General features: G+C 44.7%; 1 protein-coding gene across 6 annotated transcripts; it reads right to left on the bottom strand.

The window, feature by feature from the left end:
- Nucleotides 1-449: 449 nt before the first annotated feature.
- Nucleotides 450-23,945, bottom strand: MAX (MYC associated factor X). 6 transcript variants are annotated; one of them, XR_002137508.2, is made up of 6 exons: nucleotides 23,710-23,923; nucleotides 22,961-22,987; nucleotides 15,563-15,670; nucleotides 3,209-3,332; nucleotides 2,649-2,733; nucleotides 450-1,961 (listed from the first exon to the last, which is right to left on the bottom strand). XR_002137508.2 is itself a non-coding variant. In XM_019733640.2 (5 exons), the coding sequence occupies exons 1-5, from the start codon at nucleotides 23,743-23,745 to the stop codon at nucleotides 1,777-1,779; spliced, it is 480 nt and encodes a 159-aa protein (XP_019589199.1). In that variant the 5' UTR covers nucleotides 23,746-23,945; the 3' UTR covers nucleotides 450-1,776. The 6 variants fall into 6 exon arrangements, 3 of the variants coding, with proteins under 3 accessions (XP_019589199.1, XP_019589200.1, XP_074183457.1); XR_002137509.2 differs by having other exon boundaries at nucleotides 1,735-1,961; nucleotides 2,633-2,733; XR_012494636.1 differs by lacking the exon at nucleotides 22,961-22,987 and having other exon boundaries at nucleotides 23,710-23,942.
- Between the last annotated feature and the right edge of the window lie 985 nt (nucleotides 23,946-24,930).

Here is a 24,930-nt window from a genome sequence, read left to right as displayed (position 1 = left end):
CTTAATTCTAGCCCCTGCTGGCTCCGCAGCCTCCTCTACCTATATTTGAACTCTTTAGAAACTTGAAGTCCTAGAGAACACTAGTCACCTCTGAACTGGGCACTTATTACTAGGAGAAACGCAAACCCACAGCTCTGGGCTACCAACTCCCCAAGGGTCATTTATTTGGCAGGAAGTGGATCTAGAAATATTGCCCCAGATAATACTATCCCTGTTGGAACTTAAAAAGCTCCTGTTCAATGAGCAAAGTCTCCATCCTCTGCCCAGGCTGAGCTGAGCCCTTAGTACAAAAAGGGAACCGCTCTGGCTTGCGGCTGCTCCCACTTCTGCAAGGCCACGTGAGCTTGCTCAGCCCGCTCTCAGGCTTCCACACAGGTCCAGCGGCCTCCAGAGGGCTCTTCTCTTAACCACCTGGGCCTTTGCAAGGGCAAGAAGACACCACGACCAAGAAGGATAAAATAAGTTTTTATTTATAGTCTTATAGTAAAGGGGGAAGCCTTAACTTGCAAGACAATTCTTGGGCTGTATGTACAACATACTTTTTATTTCCATGGAATGGAATCAAACACGGACCGAGACTACAGAGTATACACTAGAAATCAGCAAATGCTGGGAAAGGAGTAGGGAAAAGACAAAGAAATGAAGCCTAAACACACAAAGACCTTCACTGGGATCTGCGGACTGCAGCCAGAACCAGGGCTGGATCACACAATGGGGACGGGTTCTCTGACAGTCAGAAAGGGAGTGGGGCGAGGGTGGGGAGGGGGCCGCACTAGGGTGCGGGTTTAGTACCAGGTAACTTGCTCTTGGTATTTACATACAAAATCAGTTGGCTCTATTTCTTAGAAATACACACGGAAAGAAAGGAAGATTTGATCATTACTTTATGAACCTGTCGCTTTGCAATACCGACATCATCAGAAATAGGGACGATTCACTCAGATTCAAATTTCAGTAGCAGGAAATAAATATCAAAACATCATCACTGGCTCTCAATACAAAACCTCTCCCCCACCCGACCCTCCCTCTTGCCCCACCCCCGAGCCCCTTCTGGCAGCTACCACGTCACTGCTGCGGTGCCCCACACATACCACGCAAGCGTCACGCAGCCCTCCCTAAGGCTGGCTGAGCAGAGCAGGAGTGAAACAGGCCAAAGACTCTGTGCTGCAATCTGTCCCCACTTCCTTCCATGCCACAACTTCAAGGATCTGGTCTTTCAACAGGAGCGATAAATAGCTTTTTAGGAAAAAAAAAAATCCTTACAAAGAAGAGGGGGTAATTCTGATTACTTCTTAAACCGGTCATCTTCTTAAAGTAGAGCGAGCAGTCCACAGATTCACAAAGTCTATCAAACAGAGGTGAGGGTGGCCCAGGAGGAGAGGCCTGGAGGGGCAGGAGTCCTCGGGCTGCGCCCAGCAGGGCAGGAGGAGCTGGTGGGTGTCAGGACACCGTGTGCTCAGAGGTCCGGCCGGCCGTCTCTCCTCCATAGAAAAAGCTGCCATGTTGGGGTGTTTTGGTTTAAAAATTCCTGGTGGGGACAGGGAATCCCTGAAGGGAAACGTTAAAAAAAAAAAAAAAAAAAAAAAAGTGGGAATGGGGAGGGCGAACGAGAGCTGTTGTCCAAGAGCTTCTATGTAAAAATAAAATTAAAAAAAAAAAAAGAAAGGAAAAAAACAGAGTCTCTTAAATGGTTCTGGGGTTCTAAGGATGAATTGAAAGGAGGATGAGACGACGGAGGAGACAGACAGTTTTTATTGCTGGCCTGCCCCGCGGAGCTTAGCTGTCCATCCGGAGTTTCTTCCTGCTTTGGGGCTCTTCGGGCTCCGACTCCGAGCTGGAGTCCGAGCCCCCATCGAAGGCAGAGATGGTGCTGCCCTTGGCGTTGGTGTAGAGGCTGCTGTCTGAGGAGGGGTAGTTGGTCTGCAGTTGGGCACTCGACCTCGCCTTCTCCAGTGCACGGACTGAAAGGAAACCAAGCGAGAAGGTTACAGCCTTCTGGAGACTGGGGATGTAAGCGAGTCTCAGCTCAGGGTCCAGCCTGTTCTTCCGTAGGGCTTGCTGGCCCCCGAGGCTCAGAGTGGCTTAGAAATAATTCCCTTCTGGTGGCTGTTCCACCAGCACACTTCATTCCCCTCTTCCTTTCCCAGCCAGACCTGGGGGCCCAGTGGACATGGCCAGCCACTCTGCAATGCCACCCAACCCTAAAGAGAAGGCATGTGATGTCACCGTCCTGCCTTGGAAGCCCAGTGTAGACAGGAGCATGAGCTCCCTGTGGGACCCAACAGTGCAGTAACAGAGGAGAAGCTGGCCTGGAGACGCCAGGATCCACAAGAGTGTGAAGGCCACACCAGCAGGAAAGGATGCTATAAGAAGGATCAGCCAAAGAAAAGCTCGGGCTTAGCTCTCACGTACAAGATCCACTTGGAAAGACAAGCTGGACACTTGGAAGCAAGTCACCAATACACACAGAATACCTGGGCCTTTTGACACAAAGCCCCTACATGCAGGCTGCTCGGCCCAGTAACCAACCCACTGCCACCTCCCTCTGCCCATCCCTCGGTTTAGCTCATCTTGAGCCTGGATTGTCAACCCATTATTTTATTTTATTTTATTTTATTTGAGGTATTCTAACCCAGGTGGTTACTTGCATTTCCTTTTACTTGCATCTTCCATGAGGGAGGAAGAGAAGTGAATTCCCCAGGAACAAAGAACTTGATCAGCTCTCGCTTTCCCCTGTGGTTGTAGGAAAAGGCGGATGTGAGCATTGGAGAACAGCATGGGCCTGGCCCATAGGCTGCCCTGATTGGACTACCATTGACAATGGGGAGAGCTCACTGTCCCTGAACCCCTGGAGTTTCTGGTACTTACACAGCACACTCCACTCCAAGGACCTCAGCTCTTTTGAGACACCTGATGTCAGGTGTGACTCCTACTATAGGCAGAGCACCTGAGCCCCAAGAAAGGAGGGATCAGGTCAGAAAACAAGTCTCCAAATGCCTAACCCTAGACTCCACTGCTCCCTCACTGGCAGCTCAGGTCCTTCCTCAGGATGGCTCTAACACTCAACTACTCAGGCCGCAGACACAGGGCCGCAGCTGCTTCTGAGCACACGCTCCGTAACTGGTGCTGACTCTGCAGGCCCAGGTGCGAAGCCCTGACCTGGCCGGACCACAGGAGGGCCAGCTGCCCCACAAGCTCAGGTGCTCACCTTGCTGCTCCAGAAGAGCATTCTGCCGCTTGAGGTCATCAATATCTTGCTGGTGTGTGTGGTTTTTCCTTCGCATATACTGGATATACTCTGTGGCTTTGTCTAGGATTTGGGCCCGGGATGCCTGTTGCAATATAAGAAAAAGCAAAGGGAACAAAATAAAGACCTAGTCCAAGTGGTGAGGAAACTATGTCTTTCTGCAACAGCAGCGTGGGGGAAGGGAAGCAGGAGGGTGAGGTGGGACAGGCCGAGGAAACAAAGGAACTGCTACTGAGAGTCTTCTGTGTGCCATCAAGGCGCCAACTGCTTTCCATAGCTTACCTCACCAGCACTCAGAGAGGTAGCTCCACAGGAACCTGAGGCTCAGAGAAGTTTACTGGGTTATTCAAAATCACCAGCTAGACAGTGGTGGAGCCTGGATTCAAACTCAGGTCCGTCTGACTCCTGAACTTGTATTCCACTCCTCCCATCCCCTTTGGTTCTTTAGGTTGCTTTCAAGTCTTCAGCCTGGCTATGTCTGAAAACATGAAAACACTACTTAACTGAGAGCTTAGGCCAGTACTCTGTTGGGGCCTGACTACAGGCAGCTGCTCCAGAGGTAAAAGTGAGATCTCGGTGGGAGCTGGCTAAGGATGGGAGAGAGTAGAGTTTTTCATCAAGGTCCTAGATTTCAGCCAGATCCTCAGACCGTTGTTAACTATTTCCAGCTAGGCCATGCTGCTGCGTCACTATGTCAGCCTTCCTGGCTAAAAACACTTTGGTGAAAGCTGTCAGAGCTTGATGTCAACACAGGAAGGCCATGAGATTGGGCCATGTCAGGAAGCAACCACACCTATACCATGGACGTGGGCAGCCGAGGCACTGCCCTGTCAGAGGAACAAGTTAGTGAGTCAATAAAATGGATGGCAGGTGTAAACACAGCCAGAATTACTGGGCAGTTAACCAGCCGAATTGGTAAAATGATACAAAGCCAAGAGAACTGAAGCCCAAGGCAGGGTGATCTGGTAGTTGAAGTGTGGCATTCATGCCACCCAGGCTCCTGAGAAGTAGCAGAACTTCTTACTCAGGGTAGGGCTGTACTCGACCAATTCTGTATAACCCCAGCGGGTCCTCAACAACCAGAACACAGCAGGGTGGAAAAGGGCAAAGAAAACCCCCACACTTAGGCTAGCAAAACTAAATCCAATTGTATTAAATCCTGACAATCTCAATTTATAGACCCCAGGCTGGGCTGGGTATCAGAGAGGTTTGCAAGGCCTGGGTTTATTCACCAGTCTTCACAAGTACTAGGATTTCCTGGCTTTCTTCTTACAGCACCCTTATGGCAATTTCCTCGAAAGGAAATTGTTCATATTCAACCATTTTTATCTGGTGTGAATTATGTGCAAGGTACTGAGCAAACACTGTGGGGAAACAAAATGTTATTAGTCATGGATTCCTTTGCCCAGATGCTTACTTACTATCTAGTGGAGGAGATAAACATATCTACACAGACAAATCACAGGGCAGTACCAACAAGTGTAACATGAGCAGTACAGATTAGGCAACATGCAGGTTAGAAAGGCCACAGGAAAGATGGCTTCTGGCTGGGCGACTACCTGCTTTGTGCCAGGCACTGGCCTTGGCTGTGCGCGTGCGTGCACACACGTGTGTGCCCCTGCTCCCATCTGATATAGTGAACCCTGGGTTAGACTGAGGTAGAACTGGTGGAAAAGGGCCACTCTCGGCCGGGAGGAATAGCACAAGCAAGGGCAGAGGGGTGGAGACAAAGCCAGGTGTACTTCTTTAAATAAATCAGTTTATGTAGGAGGAGGAATGAGAATACCTAGCAATACCTAACTCTGGTTGCAAGGCCACTTCAGATGCTATTTCCCATTTCTGTCAAAGGGGACTTATTAGGGTCTAATTATTAGGTGATAAAATGAAAGAAAAAAAAATTAGAAAGGGCTAATTAAAATACCCTGCCTTTCTGGACGCTAGAGATGGGATTAAAAATAAGTATTGTAGGATAGGTGGCAGAGTGACATGGAAGAGTTTAGGAATCCAGGAGACAGGTGCATTCTGGGCTCTGTCATTAACGGGCTCTGTGACTGCAGACACAGTATTTCTCTCCATGGCTTTTCTTTATTTGACTAGAATTTTTCTCAGACCCCACCTAGCCCTCAAAATTTTATGCACTCCATCACTGATCTAATTGCTATGCATATTTACATCACAGTCTCTCTTTAAATTTGCTGATTTTTTTCAATTAACAGTTGCCAGAAAGCAACATTAGCTCTCATTGCTACTCAGCTGCATCTGGGACAAGGGAAAAAAAGCAAAATCTCTGAACGAGAGCACATGCAAATGTCCAGTGTGGTAACTTCTAATGAATGACACCGAGTGCCTTGGGAACAAGAGGTGTCCACAGGCGGGACTGGTACAAACCCACCACAGGCCTTCAGAATGCTAAGCACAGCTCCTCCATTCCCGAGCAAAACCAGAACCCCAGGCCACTCGGGGTGCCCGACTCCTTAGCAAGTCCAAAAGAATGGTTCAATTCACTTTATTTTGCTCTTCCCAGGGTACTCAACAAGAAGAAAATCCAACAAGAAAAAATTTAAAGCACAAAATACAAAAAACTTCTCAATATGTACATGTACATCTAGTCCAGGGAAGAAAAAGCAAAACGCGGAAGCTCGAAATCCTAGACTTGTCCCAATTCTCCCCTCCCAGCTACCCAAAGCACACAAAATCACATGACCAGCCCCAGGGTTAGGGTGTAGCCAGGCCCGGCCTGCCTTTAGGAGTTTATAGAATGGAACAGTAAACATGAGGCCACCCAGGACCCTGGGCTTTCAGTTTCTGTTTTCTGCCACGGGCTCAGCTGGCTGAGTCAGCAATCTTCGTGTGCGTGTGCCTGAGCACACAGAACGTGGTAAGGCAACATGTCCACAGATCAACTCTTGCCCTTGGATACTCAGTAAGGACCTGAGTATTTTTTCCTGCTTTTTTACAGTTACAAGGCACGAACTCTTCTTCTGTCTTTCTGAGCAGAAACAGGTCTCTTCAATGATTTGGACACAGCCCTGAGACAGGATTAACCATGGTTGAGGGGACCCAGGGGGGACTGGGCCTCACACACTGCAGTGAGTGAAGGCAGTGGCTCCTCAGCCTCTCACCTGTGGGAGCCACGCAACGGGACAATGGACAACCTTGCCAGATCTCGTCCAAAGCCATGGTTGCACATGCAATACAAATGAGTATGATGATAATGGCAACAGCAAATACTTACTAAATGCCAGGCAACCTCACACAATCGCTGATACATTAGTTGCCCTATTTCACAAATGAGAAAACTGAGGCACAGAGCTGTGACTTACCTAATGTTATGTAACTACTAGATAGGAGAGTCAGAATTTGACCCAGGCCTCCAGGACACCCATACCTTGGGAATACAAAGGAGGCTGTGGAACTAATAGAAAACACCAATAGATTTAGAGGGACAGTACCGTCATGGGGAGGGGAGTCTGAGTAGGAGAAAAAGGACTATAAAAGAGTGACCCCACTGTCCACAAGAATGTCAATGAAGACCCTGGTGACGGTGGTCTTCTTAGAGGAGTGCGAGTTTAGGTAAATGATCTCTGCACAGATTATAGGTACAGAAGTGAGTTGGAGCTGAAGCTAAGACGAAGACAACTTTTTAGAATTAGGTTGAAAAAAACAAAACTGGGAAAAAAGTAGTTTGTTAAGAGCAGCAATGAAGGAAGGCTGTCTCCGGTCTCTCTTGAACACAGGTGTAAACCCACTAGGCTTCTAGCAGAGAACAAGCAACTAGAGAGGAAGAGCCTGAAGCGGCAAGAGAGTCTGAGGAACTGCCTGCCCCAGGCCGCAGGGGGAGGGCAAGTGCCACTCCCCACAGTGCTGGGCTTATTACTTAAGAAGGACAAACCTACATGGACAATGGAGAAGACCTGGGCTGGCAGAGGTGCCCAGCAGGTTCCTGCCCCTTCTCCTGCTGCAGCTGCTTGCAAATTTGCATCCCTCCCCACAGCAACAAGGAGACAGAGAAAAGGGTCTACTGAGCCTCCAGAGGCACCCACTGGAACAGAACTCTGCGTGGGAACAGAGTGCACCCACCTCATGTATGGAGGCAAGAATCAACTACATCACTTCACCAAACGCCCCAAACCTGAGTTTCATTCTCATTCGTACCTTTCTAAGGCCCCCAATGATTCCTGAAGTAGTTTACCGTGATGCTTAGGATGACATCCAAAGTTACTAAATCCCATGTGAGGCAGTGGTTCTCAAAACTTTTTGAGGCAGGAGTTCCACGTTTCTGGAGTTGTCGTATTCAATAACCTGGATTTGTGTAGAACTCCAAGTTGTTTTAGAAAGCAGATTGGGAAAGGCAAGAATGAGAAGAGTGGTACTACACTTTAACACTAGGAATACCATTGCTGTTCCCTAGCGTCCAACTGACTCGAGAAATGATGAACTTAGCTGTATTTGTCATTTTTCCTCCTCATTGTCAAAATCAGATCCTACTGGGCTGATGCTTCAGCTGCCTTGCTACCCCAAGACCCAAAATGCCATATCCTGGGGAATGAAAAAAGAACTACTGCCTGACTCACCAACTGACATCTGTTTGAATTTGCACTAGTTATTCTTAAAAAATAAAACCATTATTTTCTGAAACCGGCACAAGATTTTACACAAATTAAGGTAAAGGGAGGGCTAGGGCAAAGCCAGTGTACATTTCCACTTCCATTTGAATAAGCCATCTTCTGAAAACAAAAATTAAAGAATGTGCACAATAAATGTGGCTCTGCATTAAACTAATTCATTCCAATATGGAAGCCCCATCAATGCCAGTAAGGGAGGCCGGAAGGCTGTGGGGTTAGACCCCTCAAAGGGTTCTTGTTGCTAGGCCCTCCCCAACCCGAAGGACCATTCTGTTGATTACTAGGGGAAGGCAGACCTTTAAGGGGCTAGTGAAAGCCAGGAGTCAGCTATTTGTTTGAGTCAATACAAATCATATTTCAAATTTTGTATTCTTTTTTCTTGTGCCCTTGGTTGTCTGAAATGTTACGTGTGACTCTTTCCCATCAAACTTTCACCATGAAGGACAGGAGCACACAGTTATCCCAAGAGGAAATACCACTAGTAAATAAACACATGGAAAAGAATTAAATCTCATAGGTAATAAAATACAAAAGTACTACCTTTTGTCTACTAAGTTAGTCACCTCTCAAAAAAAAAAATTTCCAGTGTTCGTAAAATTGGTACTCTGAAAAGACACTACACCAAAACACTAGTCTTTAGAAAGAAACAAGAAAAATAAGACATAAAAACAATCTTCCTGGACAGCATTTTGGCAACACACAGCAAAAAGCCAGATGTTCTGACCCCTAGATCCAGCGCTCCACTGATGTGATGAAAACAGTTCCATACACCAAGATGGTCGTCACTACATTATTTGTAAAAATAAAAAACTGGAAGCAAGCTAAATGGCCAACAGAAACATGCCTAATGACTAAATATGAACACTCTATCATCTGGGGGAAAAGCATGTTACGTGAAAACAAGCTGTAACATTTTACCCACATAAAACATGCACATGAAGAGACCAGGAGGGAATACAGATACCATCTTTCCTTGCTTCTTAGACTCCACCAATAAACCCATGGGTTTAATTATAGCAGCTTTGATGGGTGGGGGAGGAGGCAAGTTTCTTTTGACATCCACTTGAAGATGGACCCAATTTCAGCCATTAAAATGGGGTGTGGGGCGGAGAGAGGGTATCTTTGCACTGCCCCGTCCAATGCAATAGCCACTAGCCACATGTGGCTAATAAGCACTTGAAATGTGTCTAGTCTGAATTGTGAAGTGCTGTAAGGATAAAATACATGCTAGATTTTTAACACAGTGAAAGAAAAGAAAGTAAAATATCTCAGTCATTTTTAACATATTGATTGCATATTGAAGTCATACTATTTTTGCATATTAGGTTACATAAAATATATTAAAATTAATTTCACCTGTTATTTTACTTTACTGTCTCAACTAGAAATTTTAATTGTATTTAAATTATATTTAAAATGTATTTTTGGCTCACATTAAACTTCTATTGGGTAATGTTTGTCTTATAATCTTAGAATAAAGGAAAGGTTATAGTTGTGTTGGGGGGCAGCTGTTTATTTCTTCCCATTTTTCTAGTTTTTGCAATTCTGTTCGAGAAAAGAAAAACAGAAAAGAAAGAAAAAGGCTCAAGGGAAGGCCTAGTATCCAATCCCCATTCTTCCAAATCTCAAGATTGAAAAAGCATTAGGTAGAGTTTCTTGGCTTTCTAGTCCTCTCCATGGGAGTGAGCCTCCCTACTGCACTGCAGAGACTTCCAGAAGGCTAGTTCCCTCAGAGTGCACCCTTCAGTTAGGTCTAAGATCATTACAGAAAGAAGACACAGGAGAGGCTCCATAGAGGATTAAAGGGAGAGGGAAACCATGGAGCTCACAGGGTGGCGAAGTGTTTGACATGAGCCTTGAAGGCGGGCAGGTGGGGACTGACCAGCCGGGAAAAACACGCAGAAGCACGTGAGCAGAAAAAGAATTTACAGGAGAGGGAGCCCTGTGAGTGGGTCTCTTCACCACAAAACCCTGACATCATGTGTGCGGTGAGGTTGGAGTTGGACCTTGAGGAAAGGAAAGAACTCAGATAACTGAGAACGACATTTCTGGGGACACAGAGGAGGGCATATACCCCTCCAGAATAAAGGAAGGAGGAGAAAAAGCAGGGGGCAAGTTGGATACCTTGTTTAGCGAGCATGGAATTCCAGTTCTTACTTTGATGGGCAGTGAAAAGCCCTTGGAGGTTTTTGGCAACACATAAATACAGTTTACAAAGAATTCAATAAATCAATGCATTTATAGTAGCTGAGCCCAGAGCTAAGGGAGACTAGGACAGCTATGGACAATTTGATTAGAAAATTTAAGGAGATAAATTTTCCCAAGTTGGAGTCTAGCCAGGTACTAACCTTAGTGAGTAATGAGGTGAAATGGCCAGGGCTGTGGTTTACATTTCATTTAAGAGATGATCCCTCCAGCAGCCCAGATATGATGTAGACGTGCTGCTGAGTAAACTGCCAGCCTTAAAAGGTGTCCACCAGAGTAAGCCTTTAGATAGGGGGCTTCCTTCCTGCAGTTCATAAACACTCACTCTGCTCCCTATTGTGTGCCAGGCCCTGAGAGAACATATATGACCAAAAGAAGATGTTTTTCCTGACTTCATGGGACTTATGACGGTGTGGTGCTAGAGACGGGCAGACATCCATGAAGCAACCACACAAATATATATGTAATTACAACTGGGATAAGTGCCCTGGTCACAGTGCTGGGTGGGTTTAACAGGGAGACTGACCTTCAGCCTTAAGAATCACTACTTTTGGTTTCAGTACGTACCTGTTAAGGAAACCAGGCTTTAATGGAGATGAAACAGACTAGCTCAGTGTTTTAACCTCTTATTTGATGCTCAGAATGTTACCTTATCATTGTTAATTGTTAGGAAAAATTCTCTCTTCCAATAAGAGCAAGACCCTCAAGAGTAGACACATTATTATACCTTTTAATCCTCTACAGCACTCACATGGCTCCTAATTAAGCAGCCGAGCACAACCATGTTTGTTGGCTGGTGCTGTTTTTGTTAAAGGGCTGAGCAAGCCGGCTGTTTCCTCTGGCGCCCTCACTCCAAGTACCTACTGAGAACTACCATGTGCTAGAGTCTGTGACAGGAGCTGATAAAGGCAGTGCCCTATATTCTCACCCAAAGTGAAGGAATTCTGAGCTTACTGCTGACTAGAAGAAACCCTGTTTTTATTTTCATTTTAGGTTATAGTCTCTCTCTTTAACACAGCTCTATCCAGAAAGGGGAAATCCAGAGCACAACTGCCCACAAGAGCAATTAAGTATGATAAACATTTAGCAAGAAACTTAAAAGATGAGAAATGTCTATAAAGCATTGTACAGCACAAATGGCAATGCTGAAACAGACCCTTCTATCACTAGAGTCAGCCATGCTAAGGAGACAGTGTGATTGGATGTAGTCACTCCAGTTCAGGCACTAGGGCTAACTTACTGGGTGGAGGGCAGAATCACATCCTCATGCAAAGGCAAACTGACAGGGTGGCCACCAGGTCTTGCCCCCGCATAAAAAGGGTGGGGCAAGCCACTGGGCAACTCTCTAATACCCAACCTAGGACCCTTAAAACAAAGAAAAATTCTGTGCGAGGAAAGTAATGTCTTCCCATAAGAAATGGGGCCACAGTTGTTCTTACTCCCTTACTCTACTGTTTCCCCGAAAATAAGACCTAGCCATACTATCAGCTTTAATGCGTCTTTTGGAGCAAAAATTAATACAAGACCCGGTCTTAATATAAGACCGGGTCTTGTATATAATATAATGTAATATAATATAATATAATATAATATAATATAATATAATATAACACCGGGTCTTATATTAATTTTTGCTCTAAAAGACGCATTAAAGCTGATGGTCCGGCTAGGTCTTATTTTTGGGGAACACGGTAGTTACTGGCTGATGGTCCTTACTCCATCCCACCTTTCCCAGTGGCATGTCCAGCTAAAAAACTACATGGGAAACAAAAGACTAAAACAAGAGTTCAAGAGCCCTAGTGCTAACACTGGGAACTACGGCAAAACCCAAATAGACTGCCAACTACAAAGGTCTATTTTTCAGAGAAACTACATGGACGCAGAAAAATATACAAACTTTAAATGAACTCTGCACTCCAGTGTTACCTACACAGGCCACTTCAGAGTATTTTAGTAGTAGCCTCGGCATGACATACATACTGACAAGATTACTGGATCTATCCAGGGGAAGCACCCAATATAAAAATAAGATGTGTTTAAGCAAGACTTCTTTAAAATACAGACAGTCCCTGACTTACGATGGTTTGACTTACGTTTTAGACTTTGCGATGGTGCAAAAGCGATGCCCATGGATCTTTTCCGGGGCTAGGATACAGTGTAATACTCTCTCCTGATGCTGGGCAGCGGCAGTGAGTACAGCAGTCAGGCAAGCCGTCACGAGGGTAAATAACTGATTCAGTGCACTGTGTTGCCAGTGTTTTTTGGATATTATGCTCTGAGCACATTTAAGGTAGGCTAAGCTAAGCCATGACATTCAGCAGATTAGGTGTATTAAATGCACTTTCGAGTTAGGAAAAACAACGATGGGTTTATCAGGATGCAATCCCTTTATAAGTAGAGGAGCACCTGTACCTGAAACTACCCCTACAGTGTGGCAGAAAGGTAAAACTTGGCCATGGGCAGTCCTGACTTCTAGTTGCTGTCTAGCTACAGACTGGCATCATGATCTTGAGTCTGCTTCCTTACCTCTGATACAGTAATGATGGCAGCAGCAAGCAGCAGTGGTAACTGTCCAATTATAACATAACAGTAGTATAACACTCACCTCATAGAATTGCTGTGCTCAGTTACTGCAACACAGATGTTAACTTTATCACTGATCTTTCTATTTAAGCAAAAGGTGACCATTCTTTATGTAGAAATATAAGAAACAAAGGATAAATGGAGCCTGGGTCTTACATGTAAAACTATTTTTTTAAATACAATTATTCCCCATTAGGATCCAATTCAATCAGTACTGGGTTCTCTTTAAAAAGCTTAGAATACATATGACAGATAATTCAAATACTAAATGAAGAGTCACAAAGGAGACTGGAGGCCTTCCCTCCAGGAATCTAATCTAAGCTCCCTAAAACTCACAGGATAAAATAATCATTTCGAGATTATTTATAATGTCACAACCTTAATTACTGCAATCCAAATCAAGAATTAGCCAATTTCCTTTGGTTCAAATACCACATTAAAAAAAAAATTGCAACATTTAGTGAGAACTCGGAAGTTGAGAGACCCAAGTATTCCGTAAGACTCCCTGCAGCACGTGTGATAGGGCTGCAGACACACAGATTAATCAGGAGCATGGAATTTAGATGGGAAGGGGTTGGGTTCAACCAGAGCTAACAGCCATTTCCTTTATTCATGCTCAGTAATATCTGGATTGAAAAGCAGGACAGGATTCTGAACTCCAAGGGGCACCTGTGAATTCCCACACTGGGGCTCTGTTGACGGGCTCTATGAAACCTGGCCCCTCACCACTGACCTCCCCCAGTCTCCTACTTCTCTGACTTCATCTCCTGCCCAGTCCCTTCACTCATTCCACTCGAGCCACTGTGGCTTCTGTTCTCCTTCACTGGGGCCCAGGAATGCTCCAGATTCCTGCCTCCGGACTATTACACTCGCCCTCCCTCTGCCTGAGATGCTCATCACCAATCAGATGCATACTTCTTTCCTTTACCTCCTTCGAATCTTTGCTCAAATGTTGCCTTGCCAGTGTTTTCTTGTCTGAGCTAATGAAAACTGCAACCCTTCCTTCCTGTTCAACTTTCTTCATAGCACTTATCTGACATACTATATATAAATATGTATATATTTAATTATCAGTTCATTTTCTATCTTTTCATCACCAAAATAAGAGCTTCTGCTTTTGTGTTTTGTTCACTGCTGTATTCCTAATATCTAGAATAAATATTTGTTGGAGTGAGTGAATAAATGAATAACCTAACGGGCCACAATGAATAACAAACTCTTCAGTCTGCAAGACTACCAAATTCAAACTGTCAATTTCCCTGAAGAAAGGAGATAACAGGATTTAGGATGATGTGGTTTTAAGGACATAAGGAAGAATGTTACAGTAATGTAAAATAGGCTAGAGGAAAAAGGCATAGTTGAGCTCCTATGATCCACCTCTCCTAAAATGTTCTCAAATTTGAGAATGCCTAAGAATCACCTGCTTGTTATAAATACAGATCCCAGGCCTGCTTCCAGAAAGGCGATTCAACAGTGATTCTGATGTGGGTGGTCCACAGGCCACTCGGGAAAACACTGCCTTGGCACCACTCCTCATTCAGATGTGAGACTTAAGAGAAGGCAGCTCTTGTCCATTTAGTTCACCGAAGCCATTTTAAGTGATACCATGGCATATGAATAAGCACCGACTGCTAACAGTTCAGACAAGCACTATAGATAATTCTTTGCACATGTGCACTTTGACTAAAAGGGCGAGTCTGTCCCCATCATAAAGATTTCCTGTGCTGCTTAGACAGTGCTGTGCCAAAGAATGTTGTTATTCCAGGTAAGAACCTTGGTCCAAGGCCATTAAACCAAGTCCATATTAAGTAGGCCTAACCCATGGCAAATTCTGGTTTTGCAATACTAGGTATTCACATGGCCAGTTTTATTGTTTTCATAAAGGTCAGACCTACCCCATGCTTCAGCCACACCTCAGATAAGGTATAAAGCACATGACACCATAATGGTTCCAAACTTGATTCTAGATAACCAAACAAACCCAGTACCCCCAACACAAAGCTTAATCAGAAGACCCACTCAAAGCACACCTGAGCGCAATGATTTTTCTTAAAACAGCTGCTTCTTTAAACATTGAATCGCTGAACCAAGAAAACACAGGCCCTCTTCCCAGTTTGCCACTTATACCACTGAACTGCTGCAGAGAGTGGCCAGTTATATTCTGTGTCAAGGATAGAACTAACTGTGCAAACAGATGTTCTCGCCAAATCCCAAGGAGTGACCCTAGCCCACAGGCTTTATATGCAAAGCTTCCAATTTTGTTTTTCAAATGTGGAAACAGCTGGTGCCTACCTCTCCAGGAAAAACATTAGTTTCTGGAAGGCCACCAGTGTGGTGGGGGCGGGAGGAGAAGAACAGTAATTTTTTTTCTTCCATTTCATTTGAACATGGCTGTTTACCTGAGTTGTTTGTCCCACAGCTTAAAATGCTCTTTACATGCCTTTCAAATAACAGCTGTTGGGATGGGGAGCTCACTGGTGTCCAGGTTCGTTCAGACACATTCCTGGGAGGTTTGATTTAAGTACTAACTTTGAACCATACGAAAGAAATTCTCATGAAAGTCTGGGAATCACTCACTTCAGGATTCCTTAGTGTTATCCCAAACTACTAAAGGCTACTCTCTACTGTATTGTTATAATTTTTTAAATGAGTAATTTATTACAAATAATACTAGTTTAAAAGACAACTCCTACTGATGTCTTACAAGCAGCTCCATGACATCTCACGTTGTTTACTAACGACAAATTAGAGTAGGTAAGGTGTGTGATGATCTCCCAAAGAATAAAAAGTTAAGAAAACCCTATCACCTGAATATCCCTGACTACATTTCTTTCCAGATAGGTGAGTGTATCCCATTGCAAGTTCCAAGCTAGTGATGGCCAAACAGCTTCAATAAGCTCACCTTCTCTCCTTGGAGTGATGGGACCGAGTCCCGCAAACTGTGAAAGCTGTCTTTGATGTGGTCCCTACGTTTTCGTTCCAGTGCATTATGATGAGCCCGTTTGTCAGCCTAGAAGAATAGGAGAAAGAGCACATTAGCAAAGTCATTCCTTTTGCTTGATACAGGCGGCTGGGGTATAGCCTGGAAGTATATGCTGTCAGCGCAGTCCCTGGTGAGTGGACTGGGAAGGACTTGTCGAGGTGGGCAGTTAGGAGTCTCCAGATTTAGGCTCTGCTAAAGGGGGAGAAAGCGGTGAGCAAGGCTTGCGACAGGAACATCCAAAGTAGCTCGATGCATCCAGCGCATGCATAAGTAAAATAAAAGTTATTCAGGGGACAAAGTGTGACTCTCCTGCAACATCAGTCTTAACCCACAACTTACTTAGGTGACAGAAAAGCCACCAGTCCATGGCCGGGAGCTGACCAGGGAAAAGCTCCAGTGGGCCCCTTCATAAGATGTGACCACCCGCACTGTAAGAGATTTCCCACAGTGGGTGCCCAGGAAAGGAGTTAGGTCATTGGTGCAGCGCTTCTTTCCATGTGAAACCCCATCACCATGAGTCTGTTCTGGTCTCCAGATCGCTAAAAGGTACCCGTTCAAGGCCTTCTCACCAAATCATACAACACAAACCAAAACCTTTGGAAAACCTGGATGCATGAATCTGAGATCATTACGACAAAGTTGATACAGATGCTAAGTGCATTCTAAATTCTTTGTGTTTTTTTTTTAAGTGCTATCCTGCCAAGGGCTTCCCCTCACACAGGTTGACTGAAAGGTAGTTCTTAGACGGCAACTCTTCTGACACACACATGCTCTGAATAAATTTCCTCAGGCACCTGTGGCGGGTCATGCTTATTTGGCAGTATCTAAATACCCATGGACCAAAGTCTTTATCCTGTCCTGCTCAGACTCACATAGAACAATCAGCTGGAGAGGGGCGAAGACTGCCAGTAAATCAGGAATGGCAAGACACTGGCTTTAGGCAGAAGAAACAGTGCTGGAAAGACTGCAACAGAGTTTCAGCAGGCCCCCATGAAAGGGTATTCCTTCCAAACGGAACACAAACACTTGCTCACCTAAAGCAAGAACTTCGTCACATCCACACTTTGGGAATTAGGGAAAATAACATACCCTAAGAATTTGCCCTGAATACGCGGGGTGCACTGAGGCAACCTAAACAGCAAATCTGTACGTGGGAAGTTCAGGTAGCTTTAAGCAGAGCATCAGGAATTTTCAAAAGGAAGCAACAAGAGTAAATAACTTGGCTTAGCACAAGAAAGCCTCAAATCAATCCTTGTACTAGACAAGATGTACAGGCAAAAATCTATAAAGACAAGAGTTGTGGGAATGCAAGGACTTGAAATTCTATAATCTAATCCTAAAACTCTGAGTCGTTATCGAGGAAGTGGAGGCTGGGAACAGCTGTGGTGATTTCAGTCACTTCCGGGTCTCTCAAGCACAACACCTAACCTATAGCTCTGCTGAACTGGACTCATGGTTCTCATCATAGCCTTGGTTCTCCAGAGCATAATACTCATTTTCAGGGCAGATGCCTGGAGCACTTCGAAAGTCCTCCTAATCTTGTTACACGTGAATTCACCGTTAAATGAGTGTTTGCTGAACTGCAGTGATATATGGAATCTATGAGTAAACTGAATGATCAAGCTTGGACACCAGATAACCTGAAGCTAGAGGTAGAGCAAGAAAATTACAGATGCCTCTAAAAGCAGTGTAAAACAGCGTGAAGGAATTAAACATATTTAAGTACCTAGTCCTTTTCTAACTTACTGTTCCCTCTTGTCACCTACACAAGCCGAGCTGGGTTCTAACCTGGACTATACCTAGAGCTTAGAAGGCTGAAGTGGCATTTGGCATCTAACTGCCTCTCCAGTGTTTGCAACCTACTCCCTAAGATGGTTTATTTACATGCAAATTAATCGCCCAGCTTTGGTCTCCAGCAGCAGCCCAAGATACTCCTGTCTACTAAATCACCCTGATTCCTGGCCCTCCTCCCGGCTTAAGAGCTATGCACAGAAGCAGTGACACCAGAGTTACCCACAATCCCTCTTGTTGACACAAATAAAATCCTAATTGTCTGTTTTCTTTCTGGGAGAGCCCTGCAAATCTGAAAAAGCTAGCATCAAGTTGAAGTTGGTTTCACTCAGTCCTGCACTAGAGGGGTGGAGCTGAATTTAATCTAACACCAAAATCATCCCACAATGCACTACCCCCTTCCCATTCACTGAGCCCTGAAAGGACTCAAATGGACAAGTCTTTCGGTTAAAGGATTGTTAAGTGAACTTGGCTGAGGACCATCAGTAGAAATCTTGGCTTCTCCTCTGGGGAGCCAGCCAAGTTTGAGAAGTTGGCTCAACAAAGAAAGGCAGCAGTCCACTGCCTGGTAGAAAGCCTGGGCTGGGGACTGTTGTTCTCAAAGTAGTGGATGGAATTTCTGTGGTGGTTCCAGGTCCAATTTAACTAGGAGAGGAGCGGAATCTTAGACCAATCCCTGCTGCCATGTCCATCCCGAAGCTGCTACACTTAACCAGAGTCAATTTTAAAGCTCTGAAAGACAATGGCAATGATGTATTTTTCTACTTCCCAAGCCTCATTTGAAAGAGCAAGTTAAAAATATGCAGAACTAACATGCCTATTTCCAGGCAACGCTGAACTAAGTGATACCTCTAGTGGCTTGAAAGAACATTTGAAAAACCTTTACAAAGGCAGAGAATTCTATTTGGGAAACATTTCCAAACCACAGATCCATCCAGCCTGATAACACTGCTACCCCCAAACCTAATTCATTCAAATGGAGGGCCAGTTGCCAAGCTTATCACTGCTTTGTTAACTATCTTCATTTGCTGGCAACCCTTTTTGAAAAGGCCAAGATTTCAGAGTTGAGGATGAAAAACTGGGTGAAGACTCCCAGTGCACCGGAGATCCTCCCACAAAACTCAAAACTAGTTTAAAAAGGGGGCGTGGGTGGGGGTGGCAAACAATTATGTCTTGAACAAATAAAGCTCAACTCAGATAAGCCAGCTTTGTCTCACCTGTACTGAGAAAGATGTCTGATTATGAAAATGGGTGGGTGGTACCAGACAAATTCTAGGAGACAGTGGAGGCATTCTTGGGCTGGACAGCAGGCCCCCAAACACCTCCCCTCTACATCCTACAGACGCAGTGGTTGGATGCCGCTATTCTCCAAGTACACCGGATTTGCGGTTTCTGCCGGAAAACCCTTCCTTCAGGGCATCCCAGGCTAAGAGGAATACTAAAGGGCTGAGCGATACTGAAGAGTGGCCCACAGATGCTCAACAGGAACTCCAGCACCAAATCGCTTCCAGCTTTGACATCTCTGCCAAGGTTTTCATTCAGCCGTTTTATTTCTACCAAACTTTCCATACTGGCCGCCAGAATAAAAATCTTCACCTACAATTTGTCCATCTCTGACATTAACAAGCATGCGCATCGTAAGTGCTGCTAAATGTTGAAAGCAAAGATTATTTTGTTAGCCAAGAAGCTGCTAAACTGGCAGAAGGTCATTCAAGCTAAGGAGGTCTGTTCAAAATTTAGGGGAATCTCTTCATTTCCTTCCAATTTATTGCATAGAGAATGCATTACCGTCCAAAGCATTACATCAATCAGAGCCTTATTTCCTGCAAGTTCTAGGTAGGCAAATAGCATGGGGAAATAAATGCTTCATTATTCAAAGATGCAGAAGTTCTCCAGGACAATGCCACTTCTTGCAGGCTACCTCACTAATTCCGTCTATAAGGGTGGTCCTCTCAATTCTAATAAAGAAAATTCTCAGCATGTAGGGAATTAGAGTTGCCCACTAACCATTTACTGCCTTTAAGAAATTTAAAGGTTGCATTTTAGAGGGAAGACAGTGTTGCTTATGATTATTAATAAGCTACTCTTTAATTAAACACTAACACTAGAAATACACAGCCTCAAAATTCTCAACAGAAAAGACCTATTTACTACTTCTGATAGATGGGAAGAAGAATAAATAAAACTGAATTTCTAAGCAACTTAAAATATTCATTTTAATCAACGTGAAAAATGCAACATGAAATAATGGGCAACTAGAATGAGAAATTCACTAACATCCTTAATAGGAAGCTATAAATTTCTACTTTCCAACGTCTCCTGCTTGAAGCCTGTTACGCATTTCTACTATGTAATAAATACATGTGTTTTCAACGACCCCTTTAAAAAAAAAATCATTTGGTGTCTAAAAGAACTTGGGAATGCTATTACCCAAATATGCCACTATAGTATAGCTATTTTAGAGAGTAAAAATGCCTTGGTCAGGAAATTTTCATGGAAAACCAACCATTTCTTGTTCAACTATTTCACCACTACCAGCATCTTGAAAAAAGGCAAATGTAAGACCACCCTTTATTCTAACAAACAGGCATATTTAGAAAACAAACCCGGCATTTCTGCATCACTGTGAACACTATAAGCTGATAATACAAAGTACATGCATCACACTGCACTTTTGCCAAGCCAACTAATTCCAGGTAGAACAGACACTAGTTTCCTGAATAAAAATTCTAATCTCAAAGATGACCAAGCTCATTTCCTCTGGATATACCACAATTCCTAAAGAAGCAAAGAGCTCTGAGAAGTTAAAAATATTTCATACCAGAAAGGTCCAACAGTGAAACTGCACAACTGTTTTTAACCCCCCAACAGGTATACTCTAACTGCAAAGCATTCAGCTATCATGAAGGATAAGAAATTGAAAAAGATCTTGGGATTCATAACCAACACACTAACCTTACATTTCTAGTATATTTTTGTTCTTTCCAAAAGGAAATTGCCAAAGAGGAATAAAATTAAAAGATGAGTTTGCATGAAATATACCTGTCACAGAAAATTCTCTTTAAAATGTAAACTTTTCCCTCTAAAAAATAAGAAAAATAACGTTAACATCAGTGGGATTCTGAGATATACTAAATTTAGTAATAAAAATATTGTGGGTTACTTCCTTGAACACAGTTTATTGGTCACTGGAGAAGCTGTTTTGTTTGCACTGAGGAAACAGAAAAAATATTCATCAAATCAGTTTCACTTTCTGTTAGGTAGCTTCACTTCCTAAGGCTGTTCTTGTGGAGTATCCTACATTTTTCATGTAGTAAGGCCGTAGCTACTGTAGTCACATTATAAAGCACAAATGTCTCTTTCTACATTAGGACCCAGCAGAACCTTTTCCAAGTAACTTTTTTTAAAGTTCTCCTATAGTCCTAAATACGTACGTAGTTATTCACAGTCCACATTCTTTTCTGAACTAAGGTAAAGCTTAAGAATAGCTCCCCCTAACTTTTAAATAATACACTTATTATCTATACTAAGTGTCAGGAACACATATTCAGAGAAAAATAATGTAATCCTTTTTACCCTATATATTTATAATTGTTTGATACACTATAAAATTTGTCTATGGCTTCTTCTCTCCATGCTACTGTAATTTCCTGTGCCAGATTAATACTGAAAAGTCTCAGCAAGTAGATGTCAAATTAAAAACAAAGGGTCAAACCCACTCTCTTTGCCCACCCACCAAAATCAAAGAGAAAAATCGTAGGCACCTGAACAACAAACTCAAAATATCTAGACAAAACAATGAGATTAGCATTCTAGGAGAGTGGAAACATTTTAATAATTTAATAAAGCAATGTACATCAATGCCCATGTGGATAAATACTTTGAAAAGCAGAAAGCTTTCAAGAACAGTAAGCCAAAATTTCACATGAAAACTTTTCTCCCACTGAAATGCCAATGTAATTCCAATTCAAATAATGATTCCAATTCAAATCCGTATCCTCCAACCCTGATCAAACCCTGGAGCAGATTTTATAGAGACTTGGAGAAAAAAAGATGTTTTAAATAGACTGGGTCCCAAACATGAAATTCCATGTTCACATTATTAATGGTAATAGTAACTGAGAAAAAAGGAACTGAATTTTCAAATATATGTATAAATTTCAGTATCTGACAATACTTCAAGGAGAAATAAATTCTTTTTAGTGACTATTAGCCAGGGTAATTTTTAATTTTTAAAACTGTATCCTCAGATTTTTATTGAAATATCAGCTCTCAATAAATAAAACTTTTCTTAATGCCGATCTGCTTGGACAAACTGCAGAATCTTTGCTTGCGCTAATGAAAATACAAGTAAGAGGGCTTGCTTTTATCTTGTGGTAATTAAATTCTTAGACCAGAGGTATCAAAGTGGCACCCTGCAAATTCCAGTAAGCCTCCAAACAACCTGATTGTCCCACACATCATTTTAAAAATCAGAAAAATAACACGTTACCCCAGTCGTGCCCTCTGCGCTCTACTTTATTCGTGACTATCTTACTGCCTGCGTCCCCCAGAGGCATCGGAATTTGTGACCCCCATTCTATACACTTACTGTTCCCAGCTGTCACACAGTGGACACGCTAATATACTTATTTCTTTTCCCCTCTGATTCTGATTTATTTTGTGTCTGTTCTTTTGTTCTTTCTGTCATCTATTCATGGAACACCCACAGTACTGTCTCAGACTCCAAAGATATTACTAGTGTATATCTATATCAATACCTGTATCCATATCTACATCTGTATCTACATCCATAGAACCGTCTACTGAGAACATTAATATCAAAACCCTGACAACTTAGTGATAATACCGTATGGTTTCAACCATCACCTTTTAGCAAAACTACCTCTGCAATGCCCCCTTTCTTCAATTACTTTTCTATTTTCTCTCTCTCCTTCAACTTAAACATCATCAGACTACAATAAGCTGTGTGTGTCTCTCATATTCAACCTCTGGCTCCTCCACATTTCCAATTTCTGTATTAGAATAATACCATGGTGTGTTAGATTCTGTAAGTCTACAGCAGTCACATGACGTTTGGTTAAAGGCGATCACTGCATGTGGCTTCAGCTTCACACAACTAGATAGATATGGTTTAGAATCTACTTGTTCCAAAGTAAATCTTTCGACCACTCTGCCCTGAAATAATACTACAACTTACTTTAGAATGATGCATTTCTCATCTACAACTTATATAGTGACAGCTAGATTCCTCCATCTGAAAACTTCGGAACGATTCATTCCTTTGCATATAGCTCCTCTCACTCATCCAGTCACCGCAACTTGTCACCTGAGAACCTAGAATTATGAGATTTGCAAACCCACCTCCCCACTAGAACCCCAGAGCAAGGCCCCAACCTCACCTTAGCGATCAACAGGAGAGCTTACTACATTATTAAAAGTAATAGAATGATCTTTTTCTCTCTGACCCCAAAAAGGATTAGAACTGAATGGAAATGAAAATGAAATGGAGAGTAGGAGACGTACCGCAGATTGAAACCTCGGTTGCTCTTCCTGGAATAAGAGAGAAAAAAAAATAGAAAATATAGAAGTTATTTTTACACTTCACATTCATTAAAGAAAGAAAATGCCGGCGGCGGAGGAAGCGGCGGGTGGGGAGTCAGCCCGACCTCCCTCCCTCCCCCACAACCCTAACCCCCCCAGCGGGATCCGGTGGCGGGATAGGGGGGTCCCGAGCGCCGCCCCTCCTTCCAGGATCCGACCCAGGCTGGAGGGGACCAGAGCACTGTTTCCTTTCCTCGGACCCAGCTCTGGGTATCTGGGCACTCCCAACCCCTCACCGTCCTCCCTCACCCCCTCCAAGATCCGCGGGTCAAGAGAAGAGGGGATCACGGACCGATGGGGCAGGTCCTGGGCGCCGTCCCGTTCCCTAGGGTCCGGACAATGGGATCCCGGCACAACCCGTCCCTGTCCCCCGGATCCTGAGCGGTATAGGGTGGGAGCAGGAGGCCGCAGCACCCTCCTCCACCAGGGGAGGGTGAGGGTCCTAGAGGCCGCGTATCTCCTTCCCACCTCCAGGCTCAGAAGGCCGCTCGGGCCAGGAGCCCGGAGGGGAGCAAGCCGGGAGCGCGACGGAGGCGGTCCGAGCCCGGGGGGCGGGGGAGGGGAAGGAGGCGGCGGCTGCCCGGCCCCCTGCCGCCGTCACCCCGCTGAGAGCCCCGGCCGCAGTCCCTGCCTGACAACCCGCAAGGGAAGGAAAAAACCCCGGGACTCACGTCGCTCTCCACCTCGATGTCATCGTTATCGCTCATTTCCTACGGCCCAGGGAGCGGCCACTGCAGCGACGGCGGGGAAGAGGGAAGGGTGGAGGGGAGAGGGAAGTCACCGACAACAACAAGCCGAGTCCCCACACACACACACTCACTCACTCACTCACTCACTCTCTCACTCACACACACACTCAACACGGGCGAGAACCACCTCCTCACTGCAGCACCAGATCAACGGCGGCACGCACGCCCGGTCGGCCCCCTTCACGTGACCAGGCTCGACACGCGGGGGCCGCCGAGACTTGTAGTTCTCGTTCTTTTGACTGACGGCACAGCTGGCGCCAAGAAAACTACAAATCCCGTAAGGAACTGCAACTAGTCGACGCCAGCCCAGCTTGTTGACGGAGCCCAGAGCGCCTGCGTGTCCCATGGAGTGGGCGAAGAGAGAAGCGGCGCAGTGCCTGCTGGGAGTCGTAGTCTGCGACTCCTAGTTGTCAGGAGGTTTTCTCCCGAGGCAGCCGTGGAGACTCCTGGGAAGAGAGGACACGTGGAGGGAGTTGGAGCTCCTGAAGCCGGGCACGGTCTGAGCGCCGGGCGCCGGGCCCAGGGGACAGGGTGGAGGCTCTGGGGGAGTAGCCAGCTTCCTAAATAACGCTGCCTCTCCTTGGTGCGACTGGTTTTACTTTGTCTTCTTAATTCCCGAGTCTCCCAGCTTTGCGTCCTGGGGCGTAACCCTCCAGCTGGGGGATCCTGCTGCGGCAGACTAGGGGACGAGGCTCGGGATGTCCACGAGGAGGACCCTTAGGATCTGGCTATGAAGAGGGGTCAATGTCAGGTGTTAGTGTTACAGGACCGTCAGGATGACCGGCCTCACCGAGGGACAGCTGCCAGAGGCGAGAATCTTTCCGAATGACCATCTTTGCTACTCACGTGAGGCTCATACATTCCCAGACACCCCACCCCCACCTCTAACAACCGTTTCTGTGGAAGTAAAAGCCTCTTCTGAGTTTGTTGCAGTCGAGGCAGTTTAGGGAGTGCCCCAGTTCAGAATACCATAATTTAGAACTGCAAAAAGTATCAAAACGTGAAACTGCACCTCCCTGTCCGTTTAGAATCATGTTTAGATGCGGTGGCATGAGGTGTTATTGTATCCATTCCACCAATATTTATTGAACACCTAACATGTGCCAGCATGGGGATACCATCATGTATCAGACCGGAACAGTC

The sequence above is a fragment of the Rhinolophus sinicus genome, linkage group LG03, assembly GCF_036562045.2.
Source record: "Rhinolophus sinicus isolate RSC01 linkage group LG03, ASM3656204v1, whole genome shotgun sequence".
NCBI classification, from domain to species: Eukaryota; Metazoa; Chordata; class Mammalia; order Chiroptera; family Rhinolophidae; genus Rhinolophus; species Rhinolophus sinicus.
Note: the sequence above shows the minus strand (reverse complement) of the source record. Positions and strands in the feature narration are given on the sequence as shown.